A 13,966-nucleotide genomic window follows, 5' to 3' on the forward strand; every position below is an offset into this window, starting at 1 on the left:
AAACATACTATCGAATATGTTTTTACAAATCGATCTTCAGTCGTAGAATATAATGGTACAAATCTAGTTGTTGAGATTTGTAGGTACTAGTAACATGGTAATATGGTTGCTAATGATTACTAGTTGGAATCTAGTAAACTATTATGCGTAAGCTATCAGATACATCGAATTTTTTTAAAATATAATTTAAAATCAAATAAATGTTATGAAATGAATTAGAGAATTAAGGGTTAAACCATATATAATTTCATTAATTGCTTAAAAGAAATTCTGATATTGCAAATTTTATAATAAATCGGAAATTTTATTCCTTGTAGAATAATCAATGCATTGAAATGAAAGCTTCCTACTTAAAGAGTTATCAAGGCAAATAATTAAAATAACATGATTCAACTTGGAATAACATTTACAAAAAATTACTGAATAAATCAATATAATTAAAAAGAAAATTTTTTAAAAAAAAACCCTATTTGAATATTGTAAATACTATTCTTTATCAAAAGTCTGCAAGTGAAAACAAAAACAATAAAAGTATAAGACACTGATAGAAATGTTATAAGTAAACTGGGATTTTAATTCAATTTATAATATATTTTTTTATTTAAAAGCATTTGCTTTACCTTTCTTAAGTTCTACATCAAAGCAATATTTACTTATTTTTTTTTATTGTTAATGTCTCTCGCTTGCATGAGTTTATTTCCACTTCCATATTTTTAATAAAAAATATTATTTCAAATTTTTAATAAATTTAATAAAAGTACTTTTCTTATAATTGTTAATTTAATTTAAGATTATTTAATACATTTTTAATATTTACTATATCTTATAATTTATCATAATAATTATAATGGAAATTTATTGATATCTTTTATTAAACTAACGTCCAGATGGAGCCACTCGCATAAAATAAAATTTTAATTAAAATTAATGGATAAATTAATATTAAGATATGAAAGTATGAAAAGATTTCAATGCGATGAAAAATACGTGTCTATGAAAAATTTCATATTCTTATCCCTTCAAAAATCGAATGAAAAATCTATTTCAAAATTCCCTCTTTACAAACCTCGAAACTTGTATCGCCTATTTTTCCTCAAATGACACATTAATTAATGAAAGCTGTATTCTTTTAAACAAACTATAGTGAATCCTTAAGTAGAAGATATTACTTACGCTCCATACATTTAGAACCTTTGAAGCCTGGAGCACAAGAGCAACCGTATGGATCTGGCTTACAGAAAAGATGCAAGGCACACAATTCATCGGTGTTGCTGTTATTTTGTGGAGGAGAACAGAATTTATTACAATCGGCTCCAAAGTGGTTGCCACCGCAAGCTATGGAATAAACCAATAAAAGTGTAAATGAATAATAAATGTGATTAAAAGTGTTTTTAAAATACACTTTGTTTTATTCATGCACTAGTCACATATATATATTTTTTTATTTTGAAATCTTCAGATTTATTGTTTCTTAATTAATTTACTAGATGACGCCACTAGTAAGAAATCAAAATTTAATTTAATTAATGATTAATTAATATTTCAGCTCTATAAACATTTAAAGACTTGTTGTTCTAGAGAATGAATGCACAAGTATACAAAATTCCATTCCTTTAATATATTTAAAAACTGCACGAATAATCATTTACTTTATTCCATCTTTACAAATAATAGCATGTTAAATTAAATAGAAGTACTTGAAAATACTTGGAAGTGAAATAAATCTAATGGATATAAAAATTTATGATTTTTGATAGCCTATTCATCAGTGAAAAGAAATTTACTACAACTTTTCATAATTTTTTGAGTAAAGGATATAAAAATATTTGCTTTATGTATCCATTGTTGAATTTAACAATATTTTCAACTTTTCGATAGTTACAAGTGTAAACATTTGAAATATTTTGAGTTTTCATTCTTTGTTGATCAAAATATTTTTCTTTAATACAGAACATTGGTTTAATTTATATAAATTGCAAGTGGAATCAAATAAAATACCTAGTTGTTTTTATTCACTATCTACGTCTGCTTTAAATTACATGACTGCCCTCAAGCAATCCTATTTCAAAATGGGACAATACAAATTTACCCAATGTCATGATATTTTATGATCCAGTGTGCGAGAGATTTAAATGAAATTCTTACACTGAATTGCCTTAAATCCAGGCAATTATCATTACAATTCTAATACTTTATGAATCTGGAAAATAACGAATAAGATTTTTAATTTTTTTAATTATTGTATTTTGTTCATGTTTCAAAATTTTTTAACTATTTTTTTAATTAATTTTTAAAGTCATTTTCTTATCGATGAAATATCTTTTAATGCCTAACACTTTTCATACACTTTTAAACTGATTATGAGACAACTGATTATTGTCCCATTTTAAAGCAGGATTTTCGTGAAATTTATGTTTTACGTCACAAAGAAATTCACGCATTTTACAGTTTAAATAAATAACAAAATTTGAAAATCCATACGTGTTTCACAGTTAACACCGGCAAACCCGGCAGGACAAACGCATACTCCCCATTTGTCGTGGCATATTCCTCCATTGTAGCAAGGCGGGCACTCTTTATCACAATTCTCACCATACAAATCTTCGGGACAACCTAAAATAATCATTCAAAGAAGAAATCAGTTATTTTTTTCATTTATCATGAAGTTATCGTATTTCCTGCAATATAATACTTCCAGATTTCCTACAAAAAAAAATGCTTTCTATACTTCAGTATGATACAAAATGTTTCCTATGATTTTATTCAAAAATATTTGAAAAATCTGTGAAAGTTATTTCATAATAGGTAATGAATAGGTTTGCCTCCGTGAACACTCTAGCTGCCAAATTTGTTTAAACATCATTTCTGTTTAGCACTTTATAACCAATTTAATCGATAAGCGGTGGCTCCAGATTTTTGCAAGGCTTGAAAAAAGAATAGAATGTGGTACATTATGATTCTTCTGGATTATTTGGTACCGTTTCAACCGAATTTGTGTTTCGCATTTTTTTAGAAAAGCTCTCTCTTCCTGAGGTTCATTCTTCATGAAAACAAAATAATATTATTTCAAATTCTTCTTATTTAAGTACATTCCTTTATCATATCAAATTATTTAAATGATACAAGAAAAGTCCGCACTAAAGATTTTTGTTGCTGTTGTTGTTATTTATAATGGCAGTTGCCATAGACAAGCTCGCTGACGAAGTCAGTGATGTTAAGCCAAGGGAGCGTCTCTTGTTTTAGTAGCGCTAATTTGGGCCAAGAATACGTCTTAGCTACTCACGCATCACATTCGCTTGCACAACCCCTCTTTACAGGGGGGCACATTCACACATCTCAGATAGGACAAAGGAGGAACAACCATGCCCAAACCGGGACTCGAACCCAGGACGCCCAGAGCACGGGGAAGGCGCGCTACCCTTATGGCAGGACGCCGGCTACTAAAGATCGTGATCCTATATATCTTTGCCGTATGTTCATATGGCTTTTTTCTTTCTTTTTTTGAGAGTCATTAATTTTAGCATTTACTTCAATTAAAACGATTAATTTCTAACAAATTTGACTTATAAAGTAGTTTAAATAAGGAAATAACGAAACGTGTTCCGCGATTAGTTCATCGCTCGTCATATTAATAATAATAACTAAGTTACACCAACTAACTTTGGTAAATTGCATGTTATCATAAGCATGGAAAGTACCACTTTATATTACTTGCACAATAAAGAAATGGCATTATAATTGTTATGCTTGCAAAGTGGTTAAGGTAGCCGACTACGTAGGTATTGTAGTAGGTAGGTAGTAGTAGTTAAGGTAGTAGGCAACGTAGGTAGGTAAAAATTGCTACTAAGGTATCAATATTTTTGAAAAATTGGATTTATTAAAAACTATTTATGGTTTTTAGATGTATTGTCAATTATAAACACTATATATACAAAAAAAATATTTGGAAATATAATATATTTTGAGAAATAGGAAAATTTGTAGTAAATTTTAATGAAATTTAGCCTAAACGGTTAACACTCTACACAAAATTGTAATGCGGCAATCCTATTTTTTTTTGTACACAAGTTATAGAATATAATTATGAATGAAATGAACCAAAATCTACGAAACATTTTGAGATGCAAATAAATTATGGGTAAAAACGTACGTATATACACATTTTTTCCATAAATTTACAACTTAATTTTTCTAAAAATACCTATAAATAAAAAAGTATTTCGCCAACAATAAAACTTTTGGTTCATTTCATTACCCATATTATTTAAAACACACGCTGAAATTTTTATGTAAATACCTCTATTAGTTTTTGAGATATCATGTTAACGGCGGAGAATTTTTATGAAAATTAAAGTTTGAGAAAATTGAAGTTAAAGAAATATTTTAGCTAAAAAATTGTTTAAAATTCTCCTGGATGATCGGTCAGACCTTCCTTTTCCTATAAAATACTGTTTTGGAAAGAGGTAAGCCTGAACTACAAGAAATAATAATAAAAGAAGAATTCGCCAATGTGGTCGAAAACCAGTGTTTTTAACGTAGTCGGATAAATTAAATTAAATTGTAAAATTAATCTAGTCTTTGAGGCTACAACTCCTTTAAAGTTTTATCTTGCGATATCTCTCAAAAATATGAAGAGCGATATAAGTAATCATGTTTGACCTATTTAGATAGTTTTTTGCCATTACATGGCATAAAAATTGAATAAAATCGGTCCAATGGTTAGAAGATTGTTGAAGCTTTACTCAGTGTGCTGTGAAGTAATTTTTTGAAACTTTTCTCTAAAATGGAAGCTTATAAAGAGCTAACGAACATTAATTATACATCTAGAGGTCATATGCTTTCAGATAAACTTCGAATTTTCGAAAATGGATCTGTGGGTTCGCATGACGGACTGGCTCTTGTTTTCCTGATTCTTGTAAATATGCAGACAAGTTGCTAAGTTTCTTTAATTTGGTACCACCTTATTTATAAACATTTTAATCATAAGTTTACAGAGATTTTTTTTATGTAAACGTGTCAGTTTTCGTGGCATTACATTAGGTGGCATTTGCAAACTTAATTGCAAATATCACCCAACATCAAACTGTACAGTTTTTTCTGCCAAGTCTCTTTTCCTTTCTAAAATGCTCCAAACATCCCAAACGCAAGCTATAACAACACATCACGTAAGCATGAATTGACTATATTATAAAAAGTATACTAGTATATTTTATATAGTAGTATATATTATAAATATATACTACTATATTCTTTATACTAACTGCCTAAGACGACCAGCTTGTTCGCCAGATTACTGACTTTTTAAGCTGTTAAATATTGATATGAATGCATATTTTTTAAAAAAAATCATCTTCTAATATGATTAGACCGAAAAACATGAATTTAATTGAATAAATCCAAACGAATTATAACGCATACAAATTTAAAACATGTATATACTATGAAATAAAAGCGACGTGAAAATTTTACTTCGAAATTAATATCCAAAGAAAGTATTTTTTTTGTGTTAAATTTTAACATTGGCAAAATATTTAACATGCTGTTAAATATTTTGATGACTGAGTTTGAATTTTATTATAACATTATAATTTTGACATACATTAACATTTATCATAACATCATTAACAATTTTATTATAACAATGTATTACAATTAAAAAATTATTAAAAACAAAGAAAACATTACGCCGAGAAAAAGTTGATATTATTCAAAAGACATTCTTTTTTTTTTTTTAGTTTTAAGTTAATGCAATAGTTTTGGAAGATATGGTCTTCAACTTCTATAGATAAGTCACAGCAAACACTCATTTAACAATGGTAAGACTATTTTCGAGTTCGATTAAACTTTGTTTAGCGAAAAGATCTTTTTGCCTTCTCTTATACGTAGTATAGTAATCGGCAAAAAATTCGAGTTTGTCCAGCTGTTCGAATATACGTTAGCACAATAACTACAAAAAAAAAGAAGGGAGCTAGATGGATCAAATTTAGTACACACATTTTACATCTATAGTTTAGACGCCTATCAAATTTTGAGCCAAATCCAACAAAGGGTTGATCATTAGTCGGTCATTATTTTCAAAAGCATGGAACAACTCACAACTCACAAACGCAATGCTTTAAGTATATCAAATTCGCTATGTGATTTTGTAATTATAATTGGATATATTAACCGCGAGTCAGTGATTAATTGCCAAAACATCCGCCCGGGTTCACACGATCGATTCAATAAAAATGCTAAATTCACGCCAAGAGTTAATATTTCGTAGCCACACTACGCCAATATCCTGCAAGGCCTCTGTGGTATAACAGCTGTATTAGAGATTATGTTACTGGTTTTGTATTTTGTTTGCTCAGATTTAATAGTTTTTAGTGATCCTTAACCAGAGCATTTATAATAATATTTTGCATCTTCATTAATTTGCTGATCTTTGAATTAAGTGCAACTGCAGAAGTCGTTCGATGAAGCAATCTAAAATTCACATACTAATTTGTTTACATTTGATTGCTGCTATTCGACAATTTGTAGTAGGAGCATTCCTGAAAGTTAAAAACTTGCTTCTGAATAGTTTGGTCGGAAGCTCATGCAAAATTCAACTACACATGGCGCAACTCACTCGAAAAAAAAATAACAGAACTTCATCACTCGAAGTACTGTACTTGGAAGTAGGACAATTTCCCTTCCCTTCACTTCCAGCTTTCGCTATATTTGTGGAAAGTTAACCTTGAGAGTTAAATAGAATGTTGCACGCAACTAGTGGTTTTGACCTGAAGATAGGGAAGTGGCCTTTTATCAGTTCTGCGTGCCAATTACCGGTCATCGGAAGCTCATTGACAATGAGATAAAAGTGGAATACATTTTCAATGTTTTTGCAATCTTTTATTGAAGCCACCCATTTTCAATGTTTTTGCAATCTTTTATTAAAGCCACCCATTTTCAATATTTTTGCAATCTTTTATTAAAGCCACCCATTTTCAATATTTTTGCAATCTTTTATTAAATCCACCCATTTTTAAAGTTTTTGCAATCTTTTATTAAATCCACCCATTTTCAAAGTTTTTGCAATCTTTTATAAATGTGGCATATTTTCATATGTTTTGTACTTTTTCCTTGAAGCCACACATTTTCAAATGTTTTGTAATCTTTTATTAAAGCCGCACATTTTTAACGTTTTTGCAATCTTTCATTAAAGCCACACATTTTCAAATGTTTTTGAAATCTTTTATTAAAGCCACACATTTTTAAATGTTTTTGCAATCTTTTATTAAAGCTACACATTTTCAAATGCTTTTGCAATCTTTAGTTAAAGCCACACATTTTCAAATGTTTTTGCAATCGTTTGTTAAAGCCACACATTTTCAATGTTTTTGCAATCTTTTATTGAAAACAACGCTTATTTTTAGAACTTAAATTACAAGGAATATACTTATATTCACTCAAATATGAGAAAAATTTTGCTTATCTTAGATGTTCAGGTTTTCTTTAATTTTGAAATAATTAGAAAAGACAAGGTTTATGGCGTTTCATTTGATCATAATGTTGTTATTGTTTTTGCAATGATTGTAGAAAGAATTAATATGCTGAATAGTTTCCTAAAAAATAAGTGAATATAGTTCAAATTTTATAAAATTATATTTTATTTGCTTTAATTGAGCATTTATCTTTAAAAATATGGGAATAATTTTATTTCTTTGAAAATAGTCTTTTTACTTTCTCGTATATGTAGTAGAAAAAGTATAGTAATTATCAAAAAATTGGTAACACGCTATTTTGATTAATCACCACGTTTTAAACTTCCTAGAGTTCGAAGAACACATGTTTTTGAAAATGTCCGTATGTCTGTGATAAAGATAACTCAAAAACAATATGACTCAGACAGTTGAAATTTGGCATACTGTCTTTATATAGAATTTGCATTCTTCTATCTAATTTTGAATAAAATCAGCTCAGAGGAAGTTCGTCTGTCCGCCTGTTCGAATATAATTTAGCACGGTAATTACAACACGAAGAGAGCTAGATATATAAGATTCGGTACGCAGATTTAAAGTCCTTTTGTCGAATTTTTAGCCAAATCCAACAACAGGATGACTGCCTGTAGGTTTGTAATTTCGGAAACATATAAACGCAATAATTCAAAAATGCAATGATTTAAATATATCAAATTTGGTGTGAGATTTTGTGACTGCAGGTGCAGCTTTTTATCAAATTTTTGTTCAATCGGATGAGAAAAACATGTCTAAAATACAAATTCGATTTTCAGATAATATTAACAGAGTGCCAGGAATTAATCATTAAATAATACGCCAAGGATAACATGGTAAATTCAGTAAAATTGCTAAATTGACTCCAAAAAATATTTCGTAACTATTGTATGCAACTGTCATGTAATGCGTTCTATGGCATGACTTTCATTAGAGAGTAAGCAAGAAAGTTTGGGGAAGACTACTCCAGCTAGTTTTGAATTAGTCTTGTTGCACCAAACCAATTAATTTTATTAGAAACAGTCAAGCGTCGAGACGAATGTGCAAAGCACGTTGTTCAAGACAAAAGTTTAGATTGTACTTGGTAGACAACTGCTAGAAAATGAAACTAATAATTCTGAATTGAAATGCTATTGCTTTTTTACTTACTTCGGACAATAAGTCTCATCAAGGCATGAACACCTTCTCCACGTCTACCATCATAGAAGCACTCGTAAATTCCTGCATTTTTTGGCTGCACATCCGTTAACTGCACTGTGAGCAGTCCATCCCATTCCGGTACTTCTTTTCCATTATGCATCCATTTGACAGGCAATTCCAATTTTTGTGTGACATTGACTTCCAATTCTACATCTTCACCCAGATTGGCCACATTGTAGGGAGAAATAGCATCCAGTTCAACTATAGGAGGAATTTAAATACGTGTAAAAATAATTCCATTCAGTAAAAATTACTCTATGGTAAAACTTTATGACAAGTGCTTATTAGTGTATCACGAATTCACTTTCTGAGATCTAAAATTCGAACAAAATAGATAAATATAGCTTACATCTTTTGGTTCTTTTGTATTAAGCGAAAACAGGCATTTTCACAGCAAAGTGATGCATAGTGGCATCCATATTAGCCCAAAATGCCCAGCAATATTGATATGATATCTTCAAGAAATTGGCCAGTATTTAGAATATCGAACGACATTAGATATGGTACACTATCTTGTGCTAATGGGGATATAAAGATTTTGTTTATCCTTATTTAAAAATCGACAACTATTCAATGGTTTTTTACAACAGCACACTTCAGTAATCGAATGTCAAGTTATCAATGTTTTACAGTGGTAAAATAAATGAATATCTTTATACCCATATAAAATGGTTTCTGATTTTAAAATCAACTTTCCCCACAGAAAACAAAATGAAACAAAACAAAATACTCAAATTTCCACTCAATTCTTTCCCAAACCACTAAACCCCATTTCTTCTCTGCACAATAAACAAAACTTATATCTCAATTATCTTTATTATTTCTTGTTAATAAATTTGTTTTCCATGTCGCATATCTAGATACATTATAGCTTTTTTTTATTAATAATAAGTCAATTCTTGTGCACCACAAAGTACAGCACAAGGCTTACAGAAGTAATTAGAAACAACTACATACATAGATAAAAAAAATGTACAAATAAAAAGGATAAAAACAACAGGAAAAAATAAACAACAAAATTATTTAAAAATTGAAGCAGCAAAAGCCAATAAATTTACAGAATGAGAAAAAAGCCATTTTGTTGTCGACCAAAACATGAAGCGGAAGTGGAAACTTAATATTACAGGCATCGAGATCCACAATAAAATCTCTTCCTTCAGTAAGTTTGGAGCAATCAAAAAGCAAGTGTTCGACATTTTGAACTCTACCCACGCTGCAAGATCACAGATCAGTGTCCGATAATCCAAATTTCTTGAGATAGTAATTGAATTTACCGTGTCCAGTAACAAATTTTGTTAAGTGAAAATCACTGAAAAAATGCTTGTTATTCAACCTTTGAGAAATTGTGGGGAAAAATAATTTGGTTAAAGAGGCAGTTGACGAATTTTGGTACAGCTCGTTCCATAAGAGAATGGTCTTACATTATAGCTTATCGTCTGATTTGATTTATTATTTTTCGGATTGTTGATTTTTTTAACTGAATGCTGAACAATAGTGTCTTAGTGTTAATACTCATAAAAAAATTATATTATTTCTTTGTCTTGATTGATCATAGATCACAAAATTAAGTGTGACTTCACCACCAAAAGAACTCCTTCTGTTTTGCATCATTTATTTTAAGCAGTTGTAAAATGTTGTATTATGAGGATGGGGCGTGTGTTATTGCGATTTTAAAGATGTTTAAATAAAAGAGAAGGCTATTGAAAAGATACCAGAACTGAATTATTTTAGCTCTTTTAATTACGGAACCGGCCCAACCGTCCGTACAAATTCTGTCTTTTCAGACTAGTTTCTGTTTCAAACGAGGGATGTAGGATGTAAAACGAATTATCAAGGATGTCCTCGCTTTACATCCTGCATCTTCGTATGAAACAGAAACCGGCCCACCAAGATAGGATTTGCACGGCCGATTGGGACGGAACCGTAGTGAAAGAGTAAAGAAAGTATTTAAAAAGAAAATAGGCTCTTAAGAACCTCAATATATTCCTTAGAATTCATGCTTGGTTTAAGTCGAATTCAGGAAAAAGTTTGTAGTCGAATACATTATAAATTCTGAGCAGATTAAAAGTTAAATAATTTTTTAAAAATTACGTTTGCAAATTTACATAACATATTATGCTAGATAAAATTCAGATAAAAATTCTGAATAATAAATAAATTAAAAAAATGAAATTCTGATAAATAAATAAAAAAATTCAGGAGGAATGATCCAGAAAACAAAAACTCGAGTAAAGCAATTGCATTGTTTTGGTATCGTAGAGAAAATCATAACACAAAATTAAATATAAAGTATACAAGATTGGGATTTTCTTTAATGTCACGTTTTTTTGGAGAGTTACTAACTTCTTCTGAGATAGTGACGCAAACAGAAACAAATATATATATAATTATTAAGATATTAATTCTATTAAAAAAACGAAGTTTCGATTTATGCTTTTATCAATAAAATAAATAAAGAGAAATTTTTGAAGCAAAACTGTTAATTATGTTATCCTTTTTTCTAAAATAAATGAATAAAACAATTTCTAATTGCTTGTGCACCAAAATGATGCCACCATTCTTGGAATCTTAATCAGTCGAGTTTAAACTCTACAAGACTGTCATTGACGGTAACATTCCCAGAAACTCAGAGTTAAAACTTAGAAATATAGAATACATCTTTTGTCGCTCTATTTTACACTTTAAGGTAAATTGGATAGAAATAATAGAAATTTGACATAAAATAACGGTCTGCAGAATTCGATTACTAAAAATTTGTTTAATCAAATGTTTTGAAATTAGTTGAATGTTGTTGCATGCCGCGTTGAAAGACATTAACAGTTTTTATTCATTTCGACGTTCGTTGGAAGTAAAAAAAAAATCTTCCCTATCATAATTATCAGCATTTTTTATATGATATGATCAATGCTTGATATATGACCTTGCTCACAAAAAGCTAACAATTTTTTTTTTAATTTTATAAAAAGGCTGAAATGGAAAAATTATCAGCTGCTCCATAGCTTTGGGTTGATTCATTTTAAGTAAATTTTCACACCTGTTAAAAGAATTCAATTTTGTTCTTAACCTACAAATATTTTTTTTATGTATTTTGCTTTCGTCATTAAATCGCACGTAGTTGTAATTTTTGGCTATTCGAATTCGAACCCCGATTTGTCGTTTTAAACCAATCCGGACAAAAGAATTTATTTCAGATAAAAGAATATCAGTCATCTGGCAGCCAACTCCATGGAAAAAATGTTTCTTTACAAGTGCATCAATAAATTCCATGAGCGCCAATCGCTGACGCTGATTGAAAATGAAAGATTAGTCAGTTTTTTTTCATATAAAAACTGATAACATTAAGCTATCTAATAACAACAAAAAATGAATATTTTTGTATAAATTAGAATATGTCGGTTCAAGGCCAAATAATTTTGATAATACACATCTAATGGAGATCACAATAAGCGGTTTCCATGTATTATAATCGCCAAAGAATCTGATTTCGAGAGTTTTACTCATCCCAACGCTTTCAGTCTTCTTTGATTCCGAAAAGCCAAATTTTGACTCGGAAAATAAAACTCACCTCTCGTGACGTCACGGATTTTACTTAAAACCGTCAGATTTTATGTTTTTTTGGGGAAAAATAGCATCTTTATTAGGGAGCATGTGGTATAGCTTCACGGAGACTACCTCCGCTGATTTTTTTATGGCATTGTCTTAAAGTTGTGTCTTACCATAAGATAATCTGGAAGGGTACTGTAATACTGAAAATCAAATAACCAATTTCAATCTGTTACGCTTTACGGTAGAACGTACAATGTACAATACAAAGAAATAATTTTTCGAAACATATATATATATATATATATATATATATATATATATATATATATATATATATATATATATATATATATATATATATATATATATATATATATATACAAAGTCAAATAAGATTTGTTGTGAAAATTGTGATTTCTGTAATTCTTCTCACTAGATCTGTTTATACATTGCAGTATTGTAACTAGTGACAAAATCGGGAACTATTATATATATAATGTAATCTAAAGAATCTTTATAATATCTTATAAGAAACATAATTCTCTCTCATACAATTACTGTTTGTAATTAAGCGTATACATTGTGGAATCGTTGCTATTACATTCATTTACAAGTCGGGGATATGAATACTACATAACTGCTATAATTATACTTCTGGCATCCATAGTAAAAATCTGACATCTGTAATAAAAAGGGTTCGAATTAAAAATTATATCTGGTCATTAAAGTTGAATTTTGTTTTACATAATTTTTCTCAAAATGTGCTAATGTTGGCAAGTTTTAGTGCAAAATTAAGCCATTTGCTATCATTTCTTGTAACCATCCAGGTTGATGAATTTTTGGATGGTTGACACGATATTATTGTGTTAACAAGATATTAGTCTGAAGTCTTACCAATAAAATTTTTTTCTTTCATTTTATTTATCTCTATCACTGACCTGTAATTCATACCTTTCTTATTTGTGATTTCAAGGAACATTTTCTATAACGAAATATATTTATTTTGATGCTTTTTACCTGAGTTTTAGAATCACTATGAATTTTCTTGTAAATTTAAATAAAGAACTTCCTAAATATATGAACTTCCTATGATAACTCCTATAAAAAATCTTTTTAATTCGCCAATATGCATTGCAGTTAATCGATGTTAATCAAAAGTTAACGTTTTCTAAACCATTTTTGAAATCTTATACCGAAAAGGTGACATAAACTTACCTAAATTAGCAGGTGGTAATTTTAATGCCACAATTTTAGTTTCTATATTCTTCTTTGCAAATTTGCATTGGAACACACCGAAGCGATTCATTTCGTCTTGTTCCGGCATGAATAGAATCCTGGCAAACACGGGCTTGCCCTGCAGAAACTGCTGAGAAGAAGGCGGCAGTCTGGTGCCCTAATGAAAACACAAATAAATTATTATAAGGCTGCGATTAATACAACCAAATCCATGTAAACAAACTACAACCAAATCCATGTAAACAAACTACAACCAAATACATGTAAACAAATTACAATCAAATACATATAAAAAAGAACAACCAAATAAAGTATGTAAACAAACTACAACCAAATATAGTATTTAAACAAACTACAATCAAATATCGTATGTTAACAAACTACAACCAAATATAGTATGTAAACAAATTACAACCAAATATAGTATGTAAACAAATTACAACCAAATATAGTATGTAAACAACTACAACCAAATACATGTAAACAAACTACAACCGAATACACGT

The 13,966-nt window shown here is 29.3% G+C and overlaps 1 protein-coding gene and 1 long non-coding RNA gene across 3 annotated transcripts in view; one reads left to right on the plus strand and one right to left on the minus strand.

Annotated features, from left to right (window-relative positions):
- The window catches only part of LOC129966921 (uncharacterized), a 43,829-nt gene extending 42,430 nt beyond the window's left edge, over nucleotides 1–1,399 (plus strand). Inside the window, exon 2 of the long non-coding RNA XR_008784313.1 lies at nucleotides 1,189–1,399. This is a non-coding gene — a long non-coding RNA (uncharacterized LOC129966921). The remainder of the gene's footprint in view (nucleotides 1–1,188) is intronic.
- Nucleotides 1–13,966, minus strand: part of LOC129966918 (receptor-type tyrosine-protein phosphatase mu-like) — a 127,169-nt gene that overhangs the window by 88,271 nt on the left and 24,932 nt on the right. For both annotated transcript variants that reach the window (XM_056081535.1, XM_056081536.1), the window contains exons 3-6: nucleotides 13,440–13,617; nucleotides 8,628–8,879; nucleotides 2,482–2,613; nucleotides 1,174–1,335 (exon numbers count right to left, since the gene is read on the minus strand). In XM_056081535.1, the coding sequence (XP_055937510.1) occupies nucleotides 1,174–1,335; nucleotides 2,482–2,613; nucleotides 8,628–8,879; nucleotides 13,440–13,617 (724 nt within the window). The remainder of the gene's footprint in view (nucleotides 1–1,173; nucleotides 1,336–2,481; nucleotides 2,614–8,627; nucleotides 8,880–13,439; nucleotides 13,618–13,966) is intronic.

Source organism: Argiope bruennichi, chromosome 4 (assembly GCF_947563725.1).
Source record: "Argiope bruennichi chromosome 4, qqArgBrue1.1, whole genome shotgun sequence".
NCBI lineage: Eukaryota > Metazoa > Arthropoda > Arachnida > Araneae > Araneidae > Argiope > Argiope bruennichi.